The 27707-nt window shown below is 43.5% G+C and overlaps 1 protein-coding gene across 14 annotated transcripts in view; it reads right to left on the bottom strand.

Annotated features, from left to right (window-relative positions):
* The window catches only part of RBMS1 (RNA binding motif single stranded interacting protein 1), a 154933-nt gene that overhangs the window by 70418 nt on the left and 56808 nt on the right, over positions 1-27707 (bottom strand). Inside the window, exon 1 of one of the 14 annotated variants that reach the window (XR_004782162.2) lies at positions 22897-23314. The exons of 9 other annotated variants lie outside the window; for them this stretch is intronic. Coding sequence is in view for 2 of the 5 variants with exons in the window: in XM_035570086.2 (XP_035425979.1) it covers positions 22897-22959 (63 nt within the window). In the remaining 3 variants the exon portion in view is untranslated. Of the gene's footprint in view, positions 1-22245; positions 22398-22896; positions 23315-27707 lie in introns of those variants that run through there. 4 more of the 14 variants (XM_035570086.2, XM_035570094.2, XM_035570101.2 and 1 more) reach the window with 4 other exon arrangements.

Below are 27707 nucleotides of genomic sequence, written 5' to 3'. Positions count from 1 at the left end.
TACTCAAAAGTCACACAGAACTGGAAACCCCCTCCCTCACATGTAACTCCTTAGCACGTAAGTTTTAAGAAGAGCTTTAGCAGATAACGAGAGGGTTATGCCCTGTTCCTCGCCTGCCTTTATGTTAAAGCCAAGTCCTCTGAAAATTGTTTTTCTAAAATACAGACAACAGTGTTTTCCACACTGAAAGAAAACATAAGGAAACAAAAAAACATATATGGGATAACATGTCTATGAAAGTAAAATCAGTTAATTTCACTTTGACTTTTTAAATTAATATTGTCTTTCTTCTCTAGTCCATTACGTTCTAAGTCATTTAAATTATCTTGCCATTAAGAACCAGAAAAGTTTCTGGTAAAATCCAGGAAAGCAGCCAATACGCTTTTTTTCTGAGAAATTTAAGAGGCCTTTCCTTAAAATACAGAAATGCAAGAGTGAATAGATGCTTTTCTTAGCCTCCCTGTAAAAAGATGTTTATAGAGCATGGTTCTATTAGCACTGAAATGAGACAGTTTAGCATAAACCCTTAGTCACAGTTCAGAGGCTCCTAACAATTTCAATCCTAGAACGTCCTGCTTATAACCCAAGTCCTCTCCCCTCTGACAGCTCTTTTGCTCAGGATGGTTAAGAGGACAAAACATCTTTCACAGCAACTTTCTGGACTACATTTGTTCTCAGCAGAAAGCAATGATTACTAACTAACAACAGAAGGTACCATTCCAGCCTGTTACAAAATGTTGTGTTCCTGAACTTTTAGAGGAGCTGAAACTAATAGTATTTAAATTACACATACTAAGGTTTAGTAGAACAGCAATTTCCTACCAGTAAGGAAATAAATACAGCTCCAGATCTATGCATTTCCATTTTAGGAAGACACTTGAAAAAGGGGAGCATAATCACGGCAACATTGAAACATACGACAAAACCCATGCTGATGCTACCCAATTGGTTTTTTTTCTCCCTCCAAGAATGATTTTTTATTATTATTATTTTTTAATAGAAAAGGAGCTCTAATTTGGGGATGGCAGGAGAGGTTGCAACAACAGAGCAAGCAAGGAATGCAGAAGCTCCTCCTGGTTCAGGTAGCTCTTCTCATTGGTAACGGAAAAGCTTCAAAGCTCCAAGGAGCTCATCTCATCTATCAAGTTCATCCCACTGGGGATTTTCAAGCGTTCCACTGACTGACTCCCCTCATCCAGAGACAAACAGAAGGTGATGGATACAAGAAACTAGCCGCACCACAGCACAAAACCTACCACAAAGGAGAAAGAATGGAGGGCTGAACTGGCTAAGCCCCTGTTCTTTTGCAGAAGCTATTAGTACTTCTCCCTTCTGCTTGCTCATCATGAATCACAGCATCCTTGTCCCTCTGTTTTACACTGGATTCCCTGGACAATATTGGTACCATGCCCTTGCCATGACAACGCTGTAGATACATCTAAAGCAAAATATTTGAGTTTTAGCTTCTGAAACCTGAACAGGCCGCAGCAAGCCAACAGTCAACCTAGGTTAAAACAACAGAGAAAGAAAGTCAAGATGCTGAAGTACCTGAAGAAAGAGAGCTTGGTACTGAGATCTACTGGACAGAAAAACATGTGCATGTTTTTGTGGTTAGCCCTTCGTTGAGCAATAGACACAAAAGAATTCACTGCCAGCTTCCTTCTTGACTATAGTAAAAACACAGACCTGCTTCCTCCAGAGCAACCAGCCAAGGCTTTTGCTCAGGATCCAGACAGAAAAGAGTACTGAATCCCGATCCTATGTTGAAGTTTTTGTTCCAGGCTGAGGATTCAAGCTGCAATTAGAAGGAAACACGTCCCTTTGTAGAAAGGCTTAACTCACACACCAATGGGTTTACTCACGGCTCTGAACTGCAGCAAGTCCAGCACATGGCACTGAATGCAACTAACAAAAATCATTTCTCCCTTGTGTTACACATCTATTGGTAGACATTGCAAGCATGGTATAAAACCCTACAACATACTTCACACCAAAAAACAGCCAGTCAAGGTATTTCCGTGGTAGGAGAAACTCCTCAGTTGAAACAGCACTTCACTTAGGGACTCCCGTGTCATGCAGGAGGTACGACTGGACCAGGGATGGTCGAGAGCCTGCAAGTCACATCCAGCTCACAAGCACCTCAAGGGCAGCTCAGAAGACAGAACTTCCAGGCTAAGTCAACAAGACTCAGTAAGTTTACGGCTCAGGTTATGCTAAAGGAGAGGCGCTGCACTGGGTCACGTGGTAGCAGGAAACTCCTACATAGCAGAAAGGGCCGGATTTCCAGTGGAACCCATAAAATGCCACCAAGGCAAGCATGTGGAGGGGTTCTCACCACATTGAAGGCAGCATCTAAGAGGTTTAAGGGAAAAAGTGCAGAAAAGTAGCATCTGCCTCTGACAAATGACTATTTCAGCGCTCACAGTGTTAAGAGGTTTAGAAATCCCTAAACTAGATGGTCACAGCAGTCGCTTCTCACTGGATATATGATTTTGCTTAAACATTCATGTAACAGGAAACTCCTACTCACTACCACCATTTAAAAACTCTTCAGGTGTCAGCCCAAAACAGATTAATATCAAATAAAAAGAACAAGTTTTCAGGCAATTGTTCTACTTCATGAAAGCAGTCAAATTCCCAGGACATAAAAAAAATAAAAATAAAAAAATGAGTCAAACTGCAGCTGGCACATATAGAACTCCCATAAATAGTTTCATTTCTCTGCCAGCCATCAAATGTCTTGCAGTTTTTTTTTGTTGTTGTTTTTTAAAGGGGAAGAGGAGGACCCAGGGAATTTCACAGCAGTCAGCCAAACTTCAATTCCCGGAAATATTCTGGAACAAATTATTAAACAATCAGTTTACAAGAATCTGGATGATAACAGAATGACAAAAAAGCACACAGAAAAGATCTGTCAAAAACAGATCACATCATCAAAACAATCTAATTTTCTTCACTGCCAGGATAACCAGCTTAGTGGATAAGGTAGAAGTAGTAAATATGTATAGATCTTGACTGAGACCTCTGACACTGTCAGGTGATATTTTTCATCAGGAAAAAAAAAAAAAAAGTCTTGATCAGCAGTTTCCTTTCTAATGGACTCTGTAGCAGAAAGCGAGATATGGACTGGAGTGGAGATCACAAGCAAATACACTTATGATCTTAGCTTGCACTGTCACGGGAAGGGAAGAAGCAGAGCAAAAAGCACACTGAGCAGCATCACTGATACCATCACTTCCTCTTCCTCCCAACCCTTAAATTCATGGCGCATCCTAACCTTGCTGTTTTTAATCTCTTCTTAATAAGTAAAATTACTCTATACAGGACTGAACATCAGAAGGCATAGTAATCCCTCAAAACAGATAATACCTCTGACTATGATAATACAATGCCCCTGTCATTTTTTCAAGAAAGAAAAACTAAAAACAACCTGACATCTACTGTGATCAAAAATCCAAAGGAAAGATGGCAATTAATTATTCTTATTCATCAAATCTGGAAACAAGTGCACTGAAATCTGAAAATAAAAAAACATGCATTATCCTTTTACTGTACTTAAGAGTGTATGTAATCGGGAAAAGTAGCATACCGGAAGCGGCACCAACAGGTGGGACTTAAATGTATGGAAACTGGAGGACGGGGATATACCCTGGGTATTTTCTTGCTCCCTTGCAGGAAAACAAGGCAGCAATGTATAGCAGGTAACCATTTCTCTAAACTAACTTTCTGCAAAACTAAGCCATGGATGTGAGATGGCATCACACAAGGCAGTTGCTCCTGCTCAGAGGACAGACCCCTGCATTAGAAGACGGCAGATCACCTGCACAGCTGTGATATTGGTCACCCTTTGTGTCATTAGCTATTCTGAACTTTTGCCTCCACTGCTACAAATGGGGCCATGGACAATATTTAATGTAATCCAAAGCTTAGAGTTTTCAAGTATTTATGTTTATGATATGTTAAGATGTATATTTTTATGAGCATAGGTAATTAAGTTCTTTGTTTCATAAACAGTAGTAGTAAATACGCAACATTCTTGAAGCCATCCTCATTTTCAACAACTAAAGATGCCATCCACCATCTCATTTTGGTGATTAGTCCAGCTACGTTCATATAACTCATGAAGTTGCTGATGGGATTCCTAGGATCATGTTAAAAAGGAGTACACTATGGACATAGAGATACTCACCCAGGCTTATTCAGAGAACTGCTTGAATATTGGTATTACTGGCAGTACAGTAGAAAGTATGTCTGCTCAACCTCTATTTCTTTAGGAAACTATACAAAAAAAATGTTTTCTTTTGAAAATTAAAAATTCTGCAGAAAAAAATCTGCTCTTTCCTGAAATATTTTTTACTGCTCTTCCATATTATATTAAATTAATACAAGGTTTGTAATAAGCTTTTAAATATTGTTTCTTACTTATAAAGCATCACGAGCTTCTTGAGGTACATAGATAAACTGCAGTTTTTTATTTCAGACTTTTTTATTGTTTATAGTGTCTTTTTATTATTATTTGTTTGTTTCTATTTTCCAAATTCTCATTTCCCCCCCCCCCCAAACTGCAATCTCAGCATTCTGCTCATCTGGCTAGCCTATCCACGCTCCCTCCATCGACAGCAATCACAGGACAGAAATGGCATTGAAGATGCATGTCAAAAGAAGCATCTGCTTTTTTGGCAAACTCCACACTGTTGGTGGCATTGGAATTATTGCTATACTGTTTGTCACAGGGTTAGACCACAGATGGCTCTTTTGGCTGACATGGGATCCGCTATGTCATTTTCTGTTTATTGAAGTTAAAAAATAAATTGAAGAACTTGTGCCTGACCATGTATGAGGGAGTCAATTCTTATTCAAATCCCTTTGTCTACGACTGCTGGTTCCATATGGGCAGTATACCATACCAGCACTGTGGCATCATTGTTACTGTGCTCCCCTCCATGCTATTTTAAAGAACAAAACATACCTTCTTTTTGGCAAGGCCACCGTTCTGTTACGCCAGTATTCAATAAGTAGCACTGTGCAGTACAGCCCCCAGCCCATTCCTGCTTCTCCTACTGTGTTCTTTGAAGACGTAGATGGGACCGTAAAGGCAGCTGGCTCTGGCCCTTTTTTCTACATTCCTAAATCTTAATCTTTCTCTGGCAGACAACGCCCATCTCACTGCAGCCAGCAGCTCCAGCAGAAGGAAAGGTGGCACGTCAGAAAAAGCCCTCTAGAAAAGAAGCCAGTTTTGTAACACTTCGTCATCAAGATGGAATCCAGACAACCCCAGCAACACGTTCTCTTGAGATACACAGCTTATGCTTTAAAGTATAGATCAGTTTAGACATTTTATCCTTCATATTCAGTTTGCTAATGTTTTTCCTTTTTTAATTGCCTAATGCTTTGTGTCTTCAGACCTAACTACTTTATAGGTCATCAACAAAGAAGTGCTAGTATAGAAGCACCACGCAAGCGCATCATGAAGGTTAGCATAACACCAATGCCAAGAAGATCCAATTCTGTTGCTCAGCAGCTTATGTCCCTGTGCTACGTTACAGTTAAGCCTGCATAAGTCTACACCCTGTCCATGGCAACGAATGACTCCTCACCAGAAGAACACGACTCTGAGCATCACTGCACTCCCTGGCTACTTCACTGCAAGTATTTGCACGGTCCTTTATAACATTTGCCATAGAACTCATCTGTGCTGTGCTGTAAGTTCTTTTCATCTTTATGTTACTCACTTTTGAAATTTCAGAAAGTGCCCTTGTGGTTCTTACATTCTGCAATATGATAAAAACGCAGCAGATACAACTCATTATAACCAACAGACTGGAAGAGGACATACACAATATTACTGGTAATGTAGTAAAGCAAGTCTCAGGCATAACTCCTAGGAAAACACAGACAGAAATGGTATAATTATTTTATGTTAATATTATATGTAATTAAGAAAAGTCCTGGTGATATTAATGTATATTTAGTCAACATTTAAAAAAAAAAAAAAAACACAACAAAAAACAGAATACAGCAGAGAAAAAAGAACTGTGAAAGATTCTCTACATTTCGAAGTTGACTGCTAGTTTTCCCTAGTACTTTTATACGGATTTAGAAGTACTCAGTAAAACAATTGTTTCCTTTTTTGCTACCATGACCACCTCCACCCCACCCCCCCAGAAAAAGACTTTTGACTGGACTTTTATTTCAGGGGGAAATTTTGACTTCCTTTCTTTTTCCTGAAAAACTGAATGTAGCTTTTGGCTGCTGTGGTGCACTCTCAGGATGCAAGCAGCCACGGACACAAACATCGGAGAAGATCAAGTATTCCACTTTAACACTGACTTCAGACCCTTTTGTATTACCCCTAGCCACAGCATGTTATCTATTCTCCAAATGTTTGAAAGCTGCCCATCCATCTAACAAAACGTGTACAGAGATCAATAGTATCTTTCTTCCAGCAGGCTCCCAGACAGATAAAGCTATAAGCTAGTCTCCGTCTGCAATACCATCAGGGAGGACCAGGGGCACGTATGGTAACCTTCTGTATTTTATCCTTCTACTCATCTCCTTTTCAAATCGTGACAAAGTTCGTATACTGGGATCCTTTCATAAGTAACCAACAGTTTTAAAAACCTGAATTCAGAACTCAGATTTTGAACGTGATGTTTCTAATGAGTGTCTTGTAGCTGTGATGGCAGCTATAAAATATAACTGGAGTAAAAATCTAAAAAGAAATCTAACTTCAGGCATGCACAGGACTGTGCGTACTTGAAATCTCCTTGTTGTGTTTTTTTCCCCCCAAAACTGACTTTGTATAACATTTGAGTTCTAAAGCAAAGTTCTTGATTTGAAAACCAAAGTAACCATATTTTAATGACATTCCAACTAATTCAAGAAGCACCAACAGTGCACAGTAAATGCAACGCAGGATTTGGTACTCCACAGATACCAGCAGATCCACAGGTACCAGCAGATAGCTGATAGCCACTTTCAGTAGAAACAGTAAGGAATGCTAAGAATTTGTGCTAACTTTGCAGTCTGCAACTGGGCTACATACAATGTCTGACACTCAGCGTGCAATTCTTTGTCAGGGTGAACACATCTCCAAAGTGTGATTCTCCCTTACAGGAAGAAAACCCTAGCTGAATGGAAGCAGCTAAGTATTGCTAAATTAGCAACGTAGCTGATTTTAGAACAAGAGCAAGATCAGTAGCAACTTTTAAAATAATCAGACTCTTATGTAAGGAGTTGTCAGTCTTCTGCATTTACATACATCAGCCTTGTTCTGCTTTCACACAGTGGTTCTACCTTCATTTGCACAAATTTGCCCAAAAGCTTTATAAATTTCAATGTTGTATAAAACTGACAGACCAAAAAGCACGAACGTATGATGTTGGCAAACCTTTCAACATAAGGCTTCTCTACAGAATAGTAGAGAGCAAACTCTACTTGGTTTGCACACTGCAATACGTGTGCCAGTTTTCTTTGGATTTTAATGAGGTTGTGTGTAGCACGTACATGGCTGCAAATGAAATTCCTGAAGTCTTCTAAATGATTCCTGAGACTCTACATGGCTTCCTAAAATAAACCTTGGAAGTTCAAATCTCATTAGAAAAGAACTGGAGTCGGACTTCATTGCTCTTAAAATGTTTGCCCCTCTTGCATTGCTTCCCATTGCAAGGCTGGTGTTGCAGACCCCATGCAAGCAGCAGTGCAGGCACCTGGCTGTGCTGCCCACAGTGTGGTGAGATGTAGGAGTGGTACTCACCCACGATTCTCCTCAATGCAACTACATCTGCAGTCATGCACGTGCTAACAACGGCAGGATGGACAAGCTGCTAGTTGTAGTCTCATGGGAGGTGATGAAGCAATGCTTTGTTTTATTGTACTTCAACTCAGCCAAAGCAAAACCAATTTAAACCAAGAACTGAGGAAGAGCTGTGTGTGTGGGAAGACTTGACTTTAGCATCAACAACAACTATTTCTAAATTCGGGGGGGGCAGTGGCTATCTGTCACCTTTTGATATTTCTCAAAGACGATCGTGCATTGTTACAAAGCTTTAGGAAAGCCCACCACACCCAACATGTTTGGCCTAGGGTTCACTGCAACATATTCTAGTGGCATAAATGGTCCATTTCTACAGGCATATGACAAAATATGCTCATTCATGCGCAGAACACTCCTCTGCTCCTCAGGAATAGAAGGCTGGTCTGTTGTGGCCAGAAAGACTCCCACAGCTCTCCCCTACATAGCACACAGTGATTTACCTATGCACAGGCACCACAAAACAAATCTAAAATCAATTGAGCATGATCAACTATGTTTAACTCCTGGGAAATTCAGAAACAAGGAACAGCTCATCTGGTCGATGAGTGGTCCGGACAGATACCAACCAACACTTATCCTGAGGCTGCTGTTCCTACAGAAAATGCTGTTGGAGTACAATGTTGGAGATACTACAGACAACTTATGACTGCCTCAGCTGATCAGCAAACACTAGTTGCAGAAGATGTAGCTTGACAAGCAACAAGAAACTATGAACATGTTTCTATGCCTTATTATCAGCATGCTGCCCCTTGGCCTTTAAGAAGTGGGTGTGTATACAGGTACGGTGGTGATATCTGCCTTCGGCCAGATCTGTGCATGCCATCTACCTGGATCCTGAATCCAGCTACAGTGATCAGTGTTCAGGTGACCTAAGACAGGCAGCATCACACACTTATTTTTTCTTTCAAAGGCTTTTATCACATGTTTTCTTGCAACTATGTGCTATAAGAAATAACAAAAATGTTAACATCTGGACAATTTTCTCCTGAGGGGAAAAAAAAAAGTCTTTTTTTTCTCTGAATGTCTCTAAATTCGTATCTTGCAGCTGTAGCTCAGTTCAGGTTCCTAGAAGTTAGAGGGAAGCACTTTCCTCTCACCTTTACAATCAGCATGCCTCATGCACCTCACGACACTTAGCGATTATGCCCTCCCACACCTTTTTTTCTCTCCAGCTACATAATTTCCATGCTCAAGAGTGGAAAAAGAATATTTACTTTAAGAATAGTTTCAGATGTTACAGTAATACACCTATCACTTGTTTCATTACCAGGATTCCTAATGGAGAGGTCACCAAGTAATGTTCCATCACAGTTTGAGCAAACGGACTGGGATACTCCAGGACACAACGCCGAGTATAGTACAAATGCTATCTAATCACATTCAACTTGGATGAAGCAGGGCTTGGTAGCATTTGCTCAGCATCAGCCTCAACACATTCAGGCTGTTTCCAACAAAACCATACAACGGCAGCAATGCTTGCTGCAGTACAGCATGTTCCCAGAAGACCTGTTAAATAAAGCACAGGATGGCACTAATACGCTGATGAGGTGCTGTACCCAACTTAAGGCCTCCTGCAGCTTGTAGTGCTCAAGATCACAGTGCCCAGCTACCTAAGCACCATTGTTCCAGGCCCACACGTGCAATATTCTGCCAGAGCTGGCAGCTCATCTGGGTAGATCCAATCCAAACAAGGGTGCTTCTCTACTGCTATCCCAGAGCCAAGAGCACTGGGCAGACAGAGTCTATAAGCCATACACCCAGACTATAAGCCATACACCCAGACACTCCAGACTCTGGTGATACTATATTATGAGATGGCAGCTGTATAGTTTTCAAGAGCTGCTGGCCCCAGAAGAGATGATGCCCTCCTCTAGCAGAACCATCTCTGCGGCATTCTAGCAGGTCCTACTTAAAACCAAGTTTGGAAGGTCTGAACCAATGGCACACCAAATCTGCAGTCAGGACAAACCACTCATCAATAACTGAGAACTGACTTTTTAACACATTCCTTAAAAAAAAAAAAAAAAAGTTCACATTTTTTGTATTAGCAGTATTGCTCCAAGGATCAATGATATTTCCATTCTTCTCATGTACTACCTGTACTTCTCACGTACTCCCACAACCTAACATTAAGGGTCTGGACCCGCAGTGAAGGTAACCCAGAATAATGAATGTGCTGCTCAGATGTGTCGCTTCCCTAACAGCACGCTTCCATTAGTAAATCTCTGCCTCTGCAACGACTGCAATAACGTGGCTCAGAGCCAGCCCACTTTGGGGTCAAAGGAACGCAGAGGCAGAGCGAGGTTGGAGGTACAAATACCTCTGCCTGTGGCTCTTACTGAGAGAACCACTTAGCATCACCCAGCTGCACCCTCGTTTACGGCCAGTGCCTTTACGTTCTTGCAGAGGACGAATGTCTACCAGACTTTACAGGGCATAATCTAATTCTTGAGGTCTCCTTATGCCATAGAAAAAGATAACTTGTCCCAGTTTGTATCAAAACCAATAGCTTTCAGATTAAAGATAGTTGTTTGATGAAAGCTACTTCGGGAAGCATGTATAGCTCCACGGCCCACAGAAGTTGAGTTTAGAAGTCCCCTTAAAGCACAAAGTTACCAAACACTGATTTAAACCAGTCTGTGGGTGAACTCTTTTGAATTTTAAGCCATAAAAAAAGAGAAGCGTGACATGTAGTTAAAAAGTATTAGTTAGGGAATCTAACCAATTAGTGAATCTAATCCTCTTTATGCAAAGTTATAATAAAAAAAATAAGTGTTCCCCTAAATGCAAGTGATTAAGGTTGCACAGGCGAGGAGTCCTTCCATACATTAAGACAATTCACAATACTGCGAACAAAACGGATATGGGACTTGATGAAACACAGCAAGGAATTTGCAAAAATCATTGTAAACAGAATTGAGCACATGAGCCAAATTTTATAAATAGTAGTTTCCTTCTCTTTGTAAATAGGGAAATCAGGATTCCTTCAATAGGATGACGCTCTCAAACTTGTAAAGGTAAGCAAGATTAAAACTGAAGACTCATCCATAAAAACGAGGGCAAGATTTCCAGAGGTCATTAAGCTGTGGTGGAGCTCCCCAGGAGATTTCCAGTTGTACCTTCAGGATGATTTTTCCATAACAACCTCTGACCATGCCATCGGGCCGATTAAGAGCAGCACAAAAAGCTGAGATCTTTCAGACATTATTGAATTTTGTTGACATATTGTTCATGTCTTAAACATGAACAGTCAACTCTTTAATAGAGTTGTGAAGTAGAAGTTGAACTTTCTGGAAGACCTCAGATTTGCAGTTAGAGAAAAGGAAAAAGGTGGTATAAAGAAGTCAAACAGCTTCATCACCACTGGCTAGATCTGCTGCTCTGATAAGTTGGTTTTGGTGCAGAACCAAATAACAAGCACGGACGACTTTGCCAGCCCTGTCAGCAGCTCAGCTTTAGAGACCACCTTTCCCTCGGTTTGGCTCGGGGGCCCCAAATATGTGCACCAGCAGCAATTGCTGGCCGACTGCACTTCAGCCAGCTGGGTCCCACTCCCTGTGGGACCACAAACTGAGACTAGTTCAAGGAATAGCTTAAGCTGGCCCAAAGCAGAAATCTTGACCGCACTGAAAAAAAAAAAAAAAAAAAAAAAAAAAGGGAAGTTCAGACTGTCTCTTTTACCATCAGTGCTGACTCGTGGAAGTGGTAACAGTACAGTGTTAGGCAGTAAAACAATCAGAAATTAAACCAGCTTCAGCTTTACATACACAAGCTATGTAACTGCAGAAAATACATTTGGTACCTATCTCTGCAACTAAGCCTTTAAAGTATGACAAAAACCAGCATGTACAAGTCCAGCTGCTAAAACTTTGGTGAAAACCTGTGTACGTACCATAGGCAGCAATGCTGCTCTGGCTTCAGGGACAGATTTTACTTATCACTGTATCTGAAACAAATCTGAGTTAGTCTTTTTTCGTTCTTTAAAGAAAGATGTTTTAGTAGATGCTTATCACTTATTAGATCCAATACTTTATGACTGCTGAAAACATTTCCTCCTCCCCCCCTTCTTTTTAATGACAATCTTTTACCAAATCCTTGAGCATACACTGCCAAAAAAACTTCTGTACTTAAGCCTGTTTTATTTATCATTTCCTGTTCTTCTCAAAATCTGGAATTTATATTTGAATAATGCAAACAGACAACCTCTTCTAACTCTTTTCCATGGTACCTGAACTTCCTTCTCATTTTGCCTTCTAATTTGAGGCTTCTTTCTTGGTTCGAACCAAGAGATAAACATACATATTACATATACACACACACACACGCTTGTAAACTATAATGATAACTCATGTAACTAGTTTTTAATTCCAAGAGATTTTTAATTCCAAGAGAAAAGTAGGTTTAAGTGGTTAAGAATATTGTTCAGCTATCTGAAACTCAAGCAGTATAGTATGACTTTAGTATTAAAATGTCGGTGACTTCACAGTGCATGACAATTAATGATTCCTTTTATATCACAAAACTTCATTTTTAAGTTAAATTATGAATGTTTAGCAGCAGTAAGCTGAGCAAATGCAGGACAGTGGTCTTTGGTGTATCTTAAAAGTTAAAGGAAGCAATACTCCAGACTGCTGCTGGAGAGAATGTCTGCCTGCATAATGAATCACCCATAGACACTACAGAGCATTGTTAATTCTGAAATGAAAAATTACAAGAATTAGATAACACCTAGGAAGGCTTCCAGATGTACTGCTAATACAACACTCTAAATATACGAGGAATTCCACAGCCAAGATGGGGCGGTCCTGGCAGCACAGACAATAGTCTAGCTCAGACATACAAACAGCTAGAGCTAGAATTGCAGAAGTGAAGCAAGCAGTGCCTACAGCAGTCACCAGCATAGTTAGATGCACGTGCAGCCGTGTACGAGCACAGCTGGCACATACAACTGCAGCACCTGTGCAAGAGCCTCTGTTTCTGCGAGGGGAAGGGATGTTTCACTTGAACCACATCTGGTGCTATGGCAAAGGATGATGAATACTTTCATGCCAAACACAAGTCAGAAATAAACTACTCCATTTGGGCACAGACCCTGATCCATCCACGCTTTTATTAATTGTGTTCTTGTCCTTGGCACAAGAATTCAGCTGAGGAATCTTACCTCTGAGTACATCAAAAATTACGGATAAAAGAAAATCCTTTTGATAAGTACACTCTGAATTATTAACTTCAAAACACTGTAATGAACAGGTATCTGCACAGCTAACAGAGAACATTTTAAGATAAATTAATCACTTGCCTCTACTTACTGCACAAATATCATCCTGAACAACCGCTTTCAGATTTGTCCTACGTTGTGGGCAAGTTCAATAAATTGTATTTTTAACCAGAATATTCAGGTCCTACCTTTACAGCTTGTCAATCTGTGCAACTGTTGGATGTTTAACACTAATAATCTTGTAAGTCATTACTAGTTTGCTACAACAGTCATGGTAAATTGAAGTCAGACTGCACATTGCATTTGCTAAAAGAATAAACCAAACCTCTGAGTATACATGATTTAACTGGACTTCAAAATTAAAATGGGACAACAGAATATTGGAAAGGGGAACTTCCCAAAGGAGAAAAAAATATGGGGTTAATTTAGCAGGAGAGAGAAAGCCATAAAGCACTATAACTACCTAGAAAAAAAAACACGAAAAAAAAACTGCAAAATCTAGGCCATGAAACTTCATGGAGTTATTCCTGTTCTACGTAGTTGTCTGCATACAAAAATTCTGCTTGGAAAGGAAGACTAATGCTGACAAAAATACAACATCTTCCTAAAACTGAAGTTGTGGACAGGTCTACCAGTCCAGTTTCTTGCCAAAATGAACTCCGTCATTGTTATTAATCTGGAAACATCCAGAAGAGTATTCATGTGAACGTTCCCCCAGACTGTAAAGGAACTACTCACAGAGTCAATGATGAGCAAAATTTGAACATGAGGTTTTACCACTCTGAATAATCCGTTCAATCCTGAGCTTTGAAGAACAGGCTTAAATGTAGACATGTATATATGTGGTGTGTATGCATATATATCCATTAAGCATTTTAGCCTTAGTTACAGTAATATCTGACCCACTTCAGTATCTTAGTAGATTTCTGAACAAAATCTGTGCGAGGAAGGAAAACCACTATTACCAAATACCTTTTGAAGAGCCAAACCTAAACAATTTACCTAAGATTATCCAAAAAGTCTTTGACAAGACAATGAAATTTGAACTTTATGTCACTACCTTAATCCCTGTACTGTCCTTGTATAAACATTATAGGTGTGGCTGACCTGGCACTTTTAGCATCACCCTAGACAATGGCTCAACACAGAACTTACTTTAGGGGAGGAAGAGGCTCAACACAGAACTTACTTTAGGGGAGGAAGAAGGTGGAGAAAGGAAACCAGCTCTGTGAATTCAGTAATTTTGGAAGGGGTTCACCAGAGAACTGTAACACCGAAAAGAAAACATCTTTTGATTGAAGAATGAAAAACACAGATAGGTTAATTCCATCATTTTGTATACAGGAATATAAACCATATGTTAATTCTGAAACAACAATAAAGTTGCAAGTGAAACATTAAAACTGAAAGCACAAAAAGGTCAAGAGCTTCAGAGCAGGGAATTCCTATCAACTGATCAGAAGATGTAAAGAAGAAGGGTTACATGAAAAGCCAAAATGCCTCCTATAATGACTAAGCCAGTCCTCAGCTCTTGGTGACTTCCCTGAGACCACAACACCATGCACGTGACAGATCTAAGAACAGTATGTTTGTTGGCAATGTGACAAAATCTGGTCCAAGAGTTAACCTGATTTTGTCACTATAGCAATTAAAATATCACCATAATGCTGAAACAATGAATGACTTCCTCAACCATTTCCATCACGCATTAGCCTTTGTAGGATTGTGGAATATCATAACTGGGAATGGAAGCAGCTCCCAGGGCACCAAAAAAAACCATTCTATTTGTCTCTTAGTGCCACAGTGTGCCCTAAAGTTCACCAGTACTGCTAACCAACAAAAGTTCTACACAGTGAATTACGTCCCAGTATTCTTCACCATTAAAATTACTCAAGATTTTCAACATTCTCCGCAGTTCCTCCATACCCCAGGATACCGCTGTTTCTCTCCTTTCAAAAACTGTCCCCAGTTCTGGAATATTTCTATGGACACACACACATTGGAAGCACTGTTTCCCCAACACACTAAAGGATCAGTTATCACTTATTTTTTTATTTAAGCTAAACACCGTAGAAATACTTTTGAGAAAATCTGGTTTTGCTAAGCATTTATCACAAGCAGCACCCAGAACTACATCTCCTGGAATGCTGAAAAAAGGCCAAAAACAGTCACTGTTTCAAAGGTTAGTAGCTAAGTAGCTGTATTAAATACCTAACTCCAATGTTTTTTCCCAAATTACGCAGAAGGATTTTTAAATAAGCACAAGTACTACTGTAATGGGGATCATGTAAGCCAAGTAGATTGGACGGAATAATATTAAAGCAATTTAAATACCATTTGATTCTGCTGAATGTCAGTCTAATACCAACCCTAGGATATGCCAACCATTCATCTCAGGTTTCTCATGAGGCAAATTCAAAGGTCTTCTGATACTCTGTCTCAATAAGCACTTATTCACATCAGTAGTCTCGCCGCACTCAGTGGCACCACTGGGTATGCAAATATGCAGTGGCATAAGCAAGAGTCTTAAAGCTCAGACCCACATTTTCAGACCTCTTCTTGAACTCATCTGGAACACAGACCACGAAACACTTCAAAGGACCTCATCCTGCTGGCAGTAGCTTCTACATCGGTCAGAAATCTGTGCAACTGTTTGCCCAGCTCTGCCAGAGCCCAGGTTTATTTGGTGGGGGTGCTGTCCTCCCGGGCTCACAAGAGGCATGTTCCAGGCCACCAACAGAAGCCAAGAGAAAATTCCTGTTGCACAACTGTATAAAGCATTATTAGCAAATTATGCATATAGGTAGGAGAAAGAAAAACACCACTCCAAGACTTGAAATTCATCCATCATAGCATGAAAGCATAATCTCCTTTGCAACACACCAACCATCTTCTTAATGCTGGGCTGAAGAGTACTACAAAGCCTGGGTGGGCAGCATTGCACCTGGCCGTGCCCAGGAGATGTTAGTACCTCCTGAGAAGAAAAAACAGCATACAGAGCCTTAAATCAGAGACTTCTCTCTGAAGGCAACCTGAGGGACCAGGGTTGTGCAATAACCAGATTCTCCCTGGGAAGACTGGAAGTCATCTGCCACAGCTCTACATACAAGGTAAAGATAACTTTCCAGTGCTCTACTGCTGTGTGCTGCTTTTTTTTTTTTTTCTGTTTGCCAGTTTTAAGAATCTTGTATTTTTTGTTTGAAGGTTTGTAAACATGGATTTATATTTGATTTTACCTTCACCATCTGCCTTTGTGTTTTGAGTGATTTCAGATTACTGCACTGACAAGCATGAACTGATACGGTTCCTTGTGGGTTAGACAGATGTTACGACAGGGTTCTGATTCACCTAGGAGGAGTCAAGCATACAAGAACATTGCTTCAGATTTCTGGAGATAGCCGGATACTTCTCCAGCCAGCTGCAGCAGCCTTCCTGGGAGCCAGCAGCTCCTCGAGCTCAAAGCCAGCGCCCCGCAACTAACCAGCCTCGGGAACGCGCCCTGCAACTGCCACTCAAACCCATACCCCAGTTCTGGGTTTCACTCCTTAGGCACACTAAAATCGAAGTGCCACACATGTGTCTCAGATGTCTGAAAGGACTGAAGCCTAACACTGTTACGCTGTAGTACCCAGATGACAGAATGTATGAAATATAGTTAACCTGTGGAGTCACATCTACACTTTCTTGAAGCAAAGCACCATCTGGTAGAGGAGATTTAGATATAAAAGAACAGAAAACAATAGAAGGTAAGAAAAGAAACAAATCTCCTTCTCATCTAAGTGGGGAAACAGAAAATCTGCCCAGAATAGCATGTGAGAGTGCCGCTAAGAGACACTGTCAAGGAACAGCATCGGTGATAAACCAAAGTCACCGTACATTCAGTTGCCGAAACGAAATGCTTCATTTCACAAACAGAGAAACGTCAGGCAAGACTAAGCGTGATGCTCACCTTGCGCTGCTGTTTCTTCTGTTCTTCAACCAAGCAACCAAGGAAAATTAGGCCCAAATCGGTCTGCACAGAACAAAGCACGATTTGTTCCCACCGCAACTTCACTGAAGTTCTGCAGGTCGACCAACCAAGCAAGTGAAAATCAAAACACCCACTCCATTTGACACATCATTTTCCCAAAGCAGATTACTTTAAACAAATAAGACACAGAGCAATGATTTCCTAAACCAGTACAATTAAGCGAACAACAGGGCTTTCATGAGGATGCATGAACAAAAGGATATTTTTGTTAACATTATATATTTATTTGTATGCATTCATAGTTATTAGCTCTGATTTTGCAACAGACCGGAAAGCTGATGTATCATCATACTACACCATAAATTCAGGAAAATGGACGCTTTTGAAACACAGTAACTATACTTGTGTTTTAAAGAGCTTATCACATTTCAAAATATTTGCTGGATATTTTAAGCCAGTGAATCTCAGTGCATGAGTTAGGCTTTAGAATTGGTATAAAGTTTTATTGTTAAAATCAATTTACATAAACCAAAATAAATGTTACTAAATTTAAACCATGATGCACAAACTAACTCAAACTGACAGAAACTTAGCACAACCTGAATCTGCTTTAAGCACTCCCCGACCAGCGCTCAGTTACTTCAGCTGGAGTTTGAGAGCACTGTGTGTCAGCACACAGCTGCAGCTACTCTGCTGTAACTACAGTCCCTTGAGGAAAGCAGAGCCAAACCTGTGCTAATCACAGTAACCAGCCCCTGTAGCACATGATTTCTTGTTGTGTGTATGTTTTGCTAAGTTGCTGGGTTGAAGGCTTGTGCTTATCTAACACATGCTTCTCCCCCATGTTTCTCCTCTGTTAGTAACTCATCCCTTCCCTTTCCTGTTGCATCAGGAAGCTGCAAATACAGTGGCTTCTGCAGTGCTGTTATAATTACCACAGCACACTGTAATTCTGAAACGTATGCAAAATAAGTAACAATTACTTCAACGAGGTTTTTGAAGGCATTTAAATGTGGTTCTGTTGGCTTTCTAGAAATCTTCTGACCAACATGCTCCAGCCAAGATCAAAACACTTCCAACACCTTTTCATTAGGACTACAGCTTTATACGCCTTCACAGTGTCCCCTAAATAAGCGCTTTTAAAAACAATCTGAGGCAGAAACAGAGAAAAACATCCCTAAGAACCCGGAAATGGAGCTGTGAAGGGAGAAGCAAACGAGTTCCTATTCTCCACTGACTTCTTTTGTTGTATCCCATCTCACAAAACAAGCAAACATCAATTTTAATGAAAACTTTAGAGATGGAAAAAAAAACGCTGACTGAAACAGCTATCTTTTCTTGTTAGTTACCAGAAAAAAATGCATGGCAAATTCCCATTACTTTTATTAACTTGATTGCAGTACTGTGCTGCTGTTTTAGGAGCCATCACAAGCTCTTGGGAAAGGATTTTCTCCTCCCTTCCTTCCCCTCTCCACCCCGCCAGTAATCCTAGTTTAAAGGATCTAACCCTTCTGAAATGTGTTAACTCAAGCACTTTTTTTTCTTTAAACAGTTGGAAGTTTCAGGAAAAAAAAATGAACCCAAAAGAAAACAGCAGATGTTCAAGACCCAGGCTTCCATTTTCCCTTCCACGTGAAGCTTACTGACAAAGATACAAACTTTAAACAATAAAACTTCCAAAGAGATAAAAATATACTATTTACCCTTTTAGAAATACTAAACAAAAACTTTAAATTGCCAAAAACAGATAAGAATCTTATCGCTTTTCATAATCTGTACCATCATGACTGACAAGATAAGATGCTTTATTTCTTTCATTCACGTTTGTCTTACAAGTATGGAAACCCACTGACTGAGCAGTTTTGCTCTCCTGAGAACAAAGCAGTACTTTACAATCTTGGAGATGCACTTAAAAATCTAAAATAGATAGTGCTTAATATAAGAGCCAAGTCTCCTTAAATGGAGGTAGACTGTACAGATTGAGTACAATTTGAAGGGAAATTGACCTGGTCAGGGCAAGCTGACAAAAGAAAGTAACCAAGTCTTAAAACTCAGAAAGAAACAAAAATAAGCTAATCCCATGCATTCAGGTAAGTGCTCGGTAAGGGCACCACAGCCACCTGGTCTCGCTGCTGCTGGGGGGGCTGTGTGCCGTGAGGGGGCCACACCAAGTTCAGTGTGGCTCCCTCTCACACGCAAACACAGGAAACTGAAACGATGAAGTAGGGTTACAGGTGGAGCTTCTCAATACCTTAAACCTACAGATAGAGTGAAAAGCTCAGCTGTATTTTTAGCCTAAGACTGGCCAAGGCTTTCTTCATTTAACCCCCTTCTTGAGCCTCGAACAAAACCCAACCTGTGGCACAGCGCCTGATGTTAACAGAGCTGCACGGAAAGATTAATCAACAGCTTTGCATGTCTGCCCTTAAACAGGCCAAACACCAAATCAGTGTTAAATTCCTCACGTGCAGCTACGCCCAGCTAATCTGCTTGAAAGCAGCAAACTATGTAAATCTACTTACACAGGCAAGATAAATACGATGCTCATCAAAACATAACAAGAAGCACTGTTACCAGGCCAAGCAGCCGGGAGGCCTGACCACAGCGGGCTGTGGCGGGTGGGCCACCGTGGTCACCTCCGTCCCAGCCCTGGGCAGCTGCCGGCTCTGCCTCTGCCAGAAGCCCGAGGGGAGCAGCCTCGTTGCACGGAGCACTTCCGTCAGATATCTGCGCTAGCTCTATGGATTCAAGGAGCAGATGGCAGGAGAAAGCCTAATTTTCCCATTTACGATAATTTTACAGTGTGTAGAAATATTTACTTCGGAGGAGCGCCTCCCGATTTACATGAGAATACCGAAGGCGGGAGCAGGGATGGAGCCATCAGCTCTCAGCACAGCACGCCGGGGCTGAGCAGGATATTGTGTATCGCGTCGCTTCCTCAGCCTCACGGATGCACACATGTGCGCTCTTTGCATAACTCGCGTAACCTCGTTAGCAAAAATATTAGATTACGCCTACCTTCTTCAGAGAGGATGCGTGGTCACGAGCACTGTGATAGGTTATTATTGCAGATACTCCATGGGTTTTAGCCTTTAACTAGACTTGAGTCTGCATTTCAAGAAAATCATCAGAGTTGCTACTCATTTTGATCACGCCTAACTTTTAACACAACCTGGCAAGAGGTGCTTTTTTGTTTTATTTATTTTTTAAATATGTCCATTTACCCATAATGCAGGAAACGCTATTGGAAATACAACTTCAGACACCCTATTTTAGTATTCTTACAAGCACCCTAAAACACAGAAAGGATTAGACACCACCTAATCGCATCTGACCTGAAACTGAGGATGCCGACTGGCTTCTACATGCCTGAGTTACACACTGAAATAGATACAACAGATAGCAAGCGTAATAGTGTAAGCACAGATTCGTTTATAAAACAAAATAGAGTTCTTTGTGAAAACAAAGAGAGAGTATGGGCAAAACTCTGGACCTACTATAGCTAACTAGAGGTTTGCCAGCATTTTAAATGAAGACAGAATTTCACATTACATTACTATGCCTTAAAATAAATCAATAGTATCACAATGACTTTTACCAGCAAATCCCTCGCCTTTTCAACACAGTATCTAGTATTAAACTACCATAATCTGTTACACAGTCTTAAAAATGTAACAGAAAAATACTGAAAATGAAGTGCTCTTATACCATCATTCTGATATCATGTATGTTACTATATAAACAGAGACACACAAACTGCTCAAAACATTTTAGTTTCATTTTGAAGTTACTTATTTTTTCCCTAGGCTCATATACTAGGTGCTGTTAGCAGAGGACATCTAGCTGCTCCTTTTACAGATGATGGCAGGCTACTTTTCCTACAATATCTGGTCTCTTAGACTAAAATACAATTATAACTCCATTGTCTGAATATGGATTGCACAGAGCGCACAAGGAATTAATCTGAACTGTTTCTAGCTATCACGAAAAAAATGAAGAGTTAGGCTCATAACACTCCTCGGTATTGTCTGACATCAGCTCACCCCTGCAGGTGAAGCCTGAGTGAAAGGGAGATCAGAAAGTCAATCTTTAAACGGCCTCAGCCTACATGAATGAAGTTAATGGGAGTTTTCCAGGGACTTCAGCGGAGAAAGGCGCAGGCCCCAGCTCCTTGTGTAGGAAGCGTTTGAGCGGAGAATGGCTACACGCTAACAAAAGAAACCTCTGGTACACAGGGTCTTAAGACCACATAATACCCCCGTGTTCACCTCTTTCCCTGCCTATTGACAGGAAAAACGGGTCTGTTTGTTTTTCCGATTCAGTGTGCCCTTTCAGCCCTCTGAGCCCAAGGAGTGCACGGCGGTGCGAGGAGCCCCTGGCTTATCGGCGCGCCGCAGGCCGGCCGCTCGCTCACATCCGCGGGCAGCGGGAGCCTCGCCCCACGCCCACCAAGGCCCCACCGTGCCGGCATTAATGGCCCTTTCAGGGAGAGGATCGAATAAATTGGCTTCATTTACAAAGTATGCAGAAGCGCCAGACAAGATCGTCAGCGTGGGTGTATCCAGGGCATTTATTAAAACCAAACCAAAACCAGCACACACAATAAGCAAGTTTTATTACGTACGGACTTGAATGCTTCAAGTACAAGATACAAAGATAACTCCATACACTGTTAGGCAGCATCTGCAGAGCGCCACTGAGATAGCACATGAGCAATTCTTATCAAAAAGATATTTCTCTAAAATGAGGAAAAAGGAAATAGCAATTTTTGTAAGCTACAACTTAAACTCTAAGAAAACGCAGGAACCGAACTTGCGCTGTCGCGGGGGTTCCCTGCGCAGAGCAGCGCACGGAGGGCCCGCAGTCCTGCCGCCCGTTTCAGCGGCTCCACGCGCAGCCGCCTGCGCCCACCTGCGGAGGGGTTTCTCCACCTGGAAGAAGCCTGCCACGGCGGCATCGGCGCGCGCTGTCACCCACAGATCTCGCCGGCGACCTCTCCTCCATTTGCCCTTTGGGGCACAGCTACAGAGCGCATTTTCCAACCAGCTTAAGGACGCACTTTTTGAAAAATATCGCAGATTCAACGAGAAGTAAGCGTTTCTTACTAAATACGGTCATGTTAATGCCGGCGTTTCTGGTGGGGGATACATATTAAAAGCGCAGCCGAAGAGCCAGCGACCCAGCAAGGTTGCAGTCTCACTATTTTATTTTCGGCGGCTGAACAAGCAAGCAAGCAAATACCTCTCTCAGTACAGCTCCATAGATGCGAGCGCTCCGAGCTTATCGCAATGATCTGTCTGCCCAGAAAATGTCACAGGATTTCCCTTGTGTACTTCAAGGGGGAGAGAAGGGGAAAGTCTGAGGCTGGGCTGCGCCAGAGGGTTCCCGGAGGCACGTCCCAGCGAACGAGCGAGCCCCGAGCCTTTTGGCCATTTCACGCGAGGCGAAAAAAAAAAAACACACCCGGCCCCAAGTTTCGCTTTGCAGCCCGGGTTGCGACACCGGGCAGGGCTTTTTTAACTTGTTGCCGAGCTCGGCGGGGCCGGCAGCCGCCCGGCCCTGGGCGCCCCGCCGCCCGCAGCGCCCGGCCCGGCCCCGCCGCTAAGGTCACCCGGCGGAGGCCGCCCGGGCACTCGGCAAGGTCACGGCGCCGTTTTTAAGAGGAGACTTGGGCGGGGGGGGGGTGGAGGGAAGGGGGGAGGTGGTGTCTTTTTTGCGAATCCCGGCTCTGCAGAAGCGACCGGCGGGGCTGCAAGTTGCAGCCGAAGGCGAGTCGCCACCCCCTCCCCGCTCCCCAGGACGGAGAAAAAAAAAAAAAAAAAAAGAAAAAAAAAAGCAAGGAAAAAAAAAAAAAGCGGGGGTGGGGGGCCCACGGAACCCCGCCGCCCTTACCTGCTTCCTATACGGCGTCCGGCTGCCGCCCGCCGCGCTGCTGTTGCCGCTGGGGAAGATCATCGCCCCGCCTGATCCCCAGCTCCCCCCCGGGATGGGGAGCAACTTTGGCGGCCGCCGGGCTGCGGCGCGGCGGGGCTGCAGGGCGCCCCCCGCCTCCGTGCCTCCCCGCCGGCTGCGGCGCGACCCCCCCGGCCCCCCGCGCGGCTCCGCTCCGCTCCGCGCCGACCCTAGCCCTCCGCGGCCGCCCAGCCTGCCATCAACGGGCGCCCATTGACCGCCGGCGGCTTCCCCGGCCCGGCCGATCCCACCTCCCGCCGGCCTCAACCACCGCCCAGGAGGAGGAGGGAGCGAGCGAGCGAGCGAGGGCCGAGCCGCAGAGCGGGGAAGCGCGGAGCGGGCACGGCGCCCGGCGACCGCCCCCGGGGCCTTGCGCGGGCGGCGGCGGCAGCGGCGCGGTCGCGGGGCCGGGGCGCGGCCGCGGGGCGGCGCGGAGCGGAGCGGGGCGAAGGGCGCGCCCCCGCGGCGCGGAATGGTTGCGCCTGGGGGGGGCGCGGCGGGCCCGCGGCGGAATGCGCGGCACGCGGGGACGGGCGCAACTTGCGCCCGTCCCCGCGTGCCGCGCATTCCGCCGCGGGCCCGCCGCTGGCTTTCACCTCCCGAACGGTGCCCGTGTGTGTTCCCCCCCTCCCCCCCCCCCCCAGCCCACCCACCCCCGGCGCGGGTGTGTGCAGGGGGATGGATTGTGCCGAGCGCGTTAGAAAGGGGAGTTTGGAAGGGAGAAGTTTTGCTGTGGGAAGGGAAGGGAAGGGAAGGGAAGGGAAGGGAAGGGAAGGGAAGGGAAGGGAAGGGAAGGGAAGGGAAGGGAAGGGAAGGGAAGGGAAGGGAAGGGAAGGGAAGGGAAGGGAAGGGAAGGGAAGGGAAGGGAAGGGAAGGGAAGGGAAGGGAAGGGAAGGGAAGGGAAGGGAAGGGAAGGGAAGGGAAGGGAAGGGAAGGGAAGGCTGTCTGGGGGAACTGGTCAAAGCCTTCGTGGAGGCTGCTTTGGAAGCACAGAAGGCTTGGTGTTGTCTGCACAGAATTCGGGCCTAGGACACGTTGCATAATAACAGCTATTGGGCAACAAGGCCGGGAGACAGAAAGAGACGCGCTGAGAGAAAAGATTTCCAGGTCCACTTGCTCTTACTCTGCCCTGTTTACATCGCGTTCCTCAGTGGTGCCGGCGCTCTAGCTTTGAAGAAGCCCACAATTACAGTGCTGTCAAGCCGCTGAGCTCCTGATTGGCGACACTGCCAAAGACCTTCTGGTGCAGACATGCATCACCAAGCACCTTTTGGTTCTTCTTCCTCTTTCTGGTAGTAAGGTGGCCCTAATCTCACACGCAATTACAATGAAACAGCTGGGAAGAAACAACAACTTGCCAGGTAGCTGATTCCTCACAGGTCAAGCAGCATCATGCGATTGTTTGACGCCATCATCTTCTGTTACTCTTCATGAGAAATAATCACCAAATATTTTGGCATCCTGATATACTGCCACCACCCCTTTGAGTTCATTTGAGCACTGCAGCACAAGAAAGCAGTGCCACTTGGCAGAGCTACGTTCTGCATAACTTCCCTTTTCCTCCTCTCCAAGCCCTGCAGTGGGTCTCCTTGGGCCCAGCCCCAATTCCATAACACGCCTGAGGGCTGCCAGTACCAAAAGCACCTGACACAAGTGGCAATCACTGCTCTCGAAAAACGTTTGATGGAGTGGGTTTTTACCGGCAGACTGTGTGCCAGGTCAGGTACTGTCTCTCTGTGCCACTCTTCCTGCGGGATCACGCACCACTTGCATTCCCCCCTGCTGCCACGGAGCTAGCACTCGGAGAAGCTGAAACTAGGATAAAGTCACATCCCCCGCTCTGGTTGAGGTGTAGCTTCATGCACACTGTACATCAATAGTGGTGGCTACACTGCCGGAAAAGGCACCGGTTGGGCAATTGATTCTGGGTGAAACCTTTTTTTTTTTTTTTCCCCTCTGATCAGATTAGTTTTCCTCAGATTGTTTCCTTTGTCTGGTTCAGTATGTGGCTGTGCTACAGCTTGTGCGTAATGGAGGAGGTAGCACGGGAGCAAAGATAAGCAGGCACAAGAGGGTGGATATGACTGCTTGTTTTGGCAGCAGCATCAGATTATATGGGCTTAATCTGTTCGTGTACCTGTGGCTTAATTTGATAGAAATGTAGCTGTGTGCTCATGCTTGCCCTGGGTGTAATGCAGTAGGTGAGCTGCGCACCAGTCTTACTTGTTACAGACCCACGGTCATAGATGGCACCATGGGTCTGTAATCAGCTTCGGTGGCAAAACACCGTCTTAAAACAGTATAAACTGAACAGTGAAAGGCTACTTCTGCTCCAAACCGTGCTCCCAAATGAAGAATAAAAGCGGTATTATTCTGCACAGCATTCTGGTTAACAAAGGGGTGACAAAGCTTCAATCTGCTACACCTCCACCAGGTCTTTGTTAGCTGGGGATGCGCGGAATGGCCACACCTTTCCATCTCAGGGAAAAACCTTTTCAAAAAACATCAGTCATCCCCTGCTTCCTCCTCTCTCCTCTTCCTGTCCCACCCCCGGACCAGCAGAAGGGATGCACACAATGTGTGCTATATTGGGCCTATTCGAAAGCACCGGGAACAAGCTCAAGAACAACCCAATACAGTGGCTGAAGTTCCTGCCCTGCTCTGCTGCCACACCGACCCACACCATTTGTGAGTCCAACAGGGATTTCCCTCAGCTGGGTTCAGTATGTGATGCATCTCACTCACTCACCCTTGCTCTTTTCTAACACACCATAAAAACATGTAACAGCAAATAATTCTGTAAACATCTACTGGATCACCATCAAGTGATACCTGCTTGTTTGTTTTTGGTATAGGAAAATACATTATAGAATTTTCTGGGAAGAAAACCTTGGTGTCCTAGCCTATGTGCTAATCTACCTATCAATGTTTTCTGCTGTTCTGACGCAGGGCCTGAGCAATGTGTCCCCGCTCTTGTCTTAAATGGGGAACCAGGTGCCTCCCGCTACCTCCTCAGAGGTTATCAAGAAGACAGAGCCAGGCCCTTTGCAGCAGAGCATGGCTGGAGGAAAAGGGACAGCAGGCTTAATAAATTGCAACAACTGGACACAAGGAGGGTCAGGCACTGCCCAGAGAGGTTGTGCAGTCTGCAACCTTGAACATTTTCAAGATCAGACTGCGTCCAGCCCTAAGCTACCTGATCTGATCTCTTCGCTGATGCCGCTTTGAGCATCGGCTGGACGAGAGCACTCCCAAGGTCCCTTCCAACCTGAACCTCTGCTCACCTGAAAAAGCTGCTTTGGTCTTTCCCAGAACACAGGCAAAATGATTTCTGTGTAAATCCCTGCATTTCAGATTAAGTTGACAAGGTTCTAAATAATTCCCTGGACTTTTCAGTAGATATGATACATCAATTCAAGATACTGGTAACTAGTTCCCCTATGCATTTTCTGGGATGCAAGCATGCCTTGTAGGAAAAGAAGACTTTTAGTTTTACAGGCTTAGCAGTTCCAAAATTGAAACAGACTTGCAGGTAGGCAAGCATCTTGCTGGTTACAGTTATAAAGGAGCAACTCATTTTGTTCCTGCGGCAAAAGGTGACCATGGGGGCTAAGAATATCCATGTTAATTGTCTGTACAAATTATGTTCAGAGCTTCTTTAAATAACCCAGAGTTGCTTATTTAGAAATAAGGAAAACTTGCCAAGCAGATCCGGTGCATTTTTGATCTAAAACGTTGTGATTACGTGATTTTATGTACAGTCAGAAATGTAGGTTTGCAGAGAGACTGGGTAAATACAGGAAGATTTCTCTGAAAACCTGAAGACAACTGGAAGTCCTCAAGGATCTTTCAAGTAACATTTGTCAGTCTTAACAAACAAGAGGCTGGTAAAACTAACCCATTGCTTTAAAAACAGTTCTACACACTTAAACTGCTACTTTTTCATTTCTGTTCTAAATCAAATCCATGGCTTCCCTTAATTATCTCAACCTTCAGCTGAAGCAGTTAGCTCCTGATAGGGCATTCAGTGCCTCTGCAGGACAGATGGTTCCTCAGGCTTGGATCTGCTTTAAAAAAGGAAACTTTATTCTGTTGCAAAACCCTCGGAGTCCAGATTGGATGTCCTGAGCTTCCTCATAACCCCACTCTCGTGCCAGGACAAGCAAGGCTGGCCATGTGAGGACCTCCTGAAGCCCCATTGGTGGTGAGGCGATTGTGGGCACCTTACTTCTCCACGTGGACAGCACCTGAAAGGCCTACGAGCTTTCCACCACAATGCTCATTTGGTTGAGGATCCACTCTCTCATCACACCCTGTCATATGTAAAAAGATACAAAACAGAGTAGGCTGGAGGCTGAGCCACAGAAATGTAAAAATACATTCGAATACCCTATGCAAGCTAAGGAAACAGTATGCAGGGCTGAACTTTGAGAGATATTAAGCATTTCCTGAAATGTGTTAATAGTGGGGTAGGGGAAGCTGAGTATCATATAGAAGCAGATTTTTAATTTTAGCATTAAATTCATCTATTCAGAACTGAGACAAAGAAAAGCATTTATAATAGCTGAAGGAACAAGGTAAACTTCATTATATGGGAAGCTACTTTACAGATAATCTCCTCATTGTTTTTGTTGTTATTTAAATATCCCAAGTATGCAGGAACAACAACAACAACAAAATCGGTATCTTCCTAAACGAAGAAGAGAAGAAAGGGTCAGTAGAAATGGGACACACTAGAGCCATGAACACGC

This window comes from Cygnus atratus, chromosome 6 (assembly GCF_013377495.2).
Source record: "Cygnus atratus isolate AKBS03 ecotype Queensland, Australia chromosome 6, CAtr_DNAZoo_HiC_assembly, whole genome shotgun sequence".
Lineage (NCBI taxonomy): Eukaryota > Metazoa > Chordata > Aves > Anseriformes > Anatidae > Cygnus > Cygnus atratus.
This window is presented reverse-complemented; position numbering and strand designations above follow the sequence as displayed.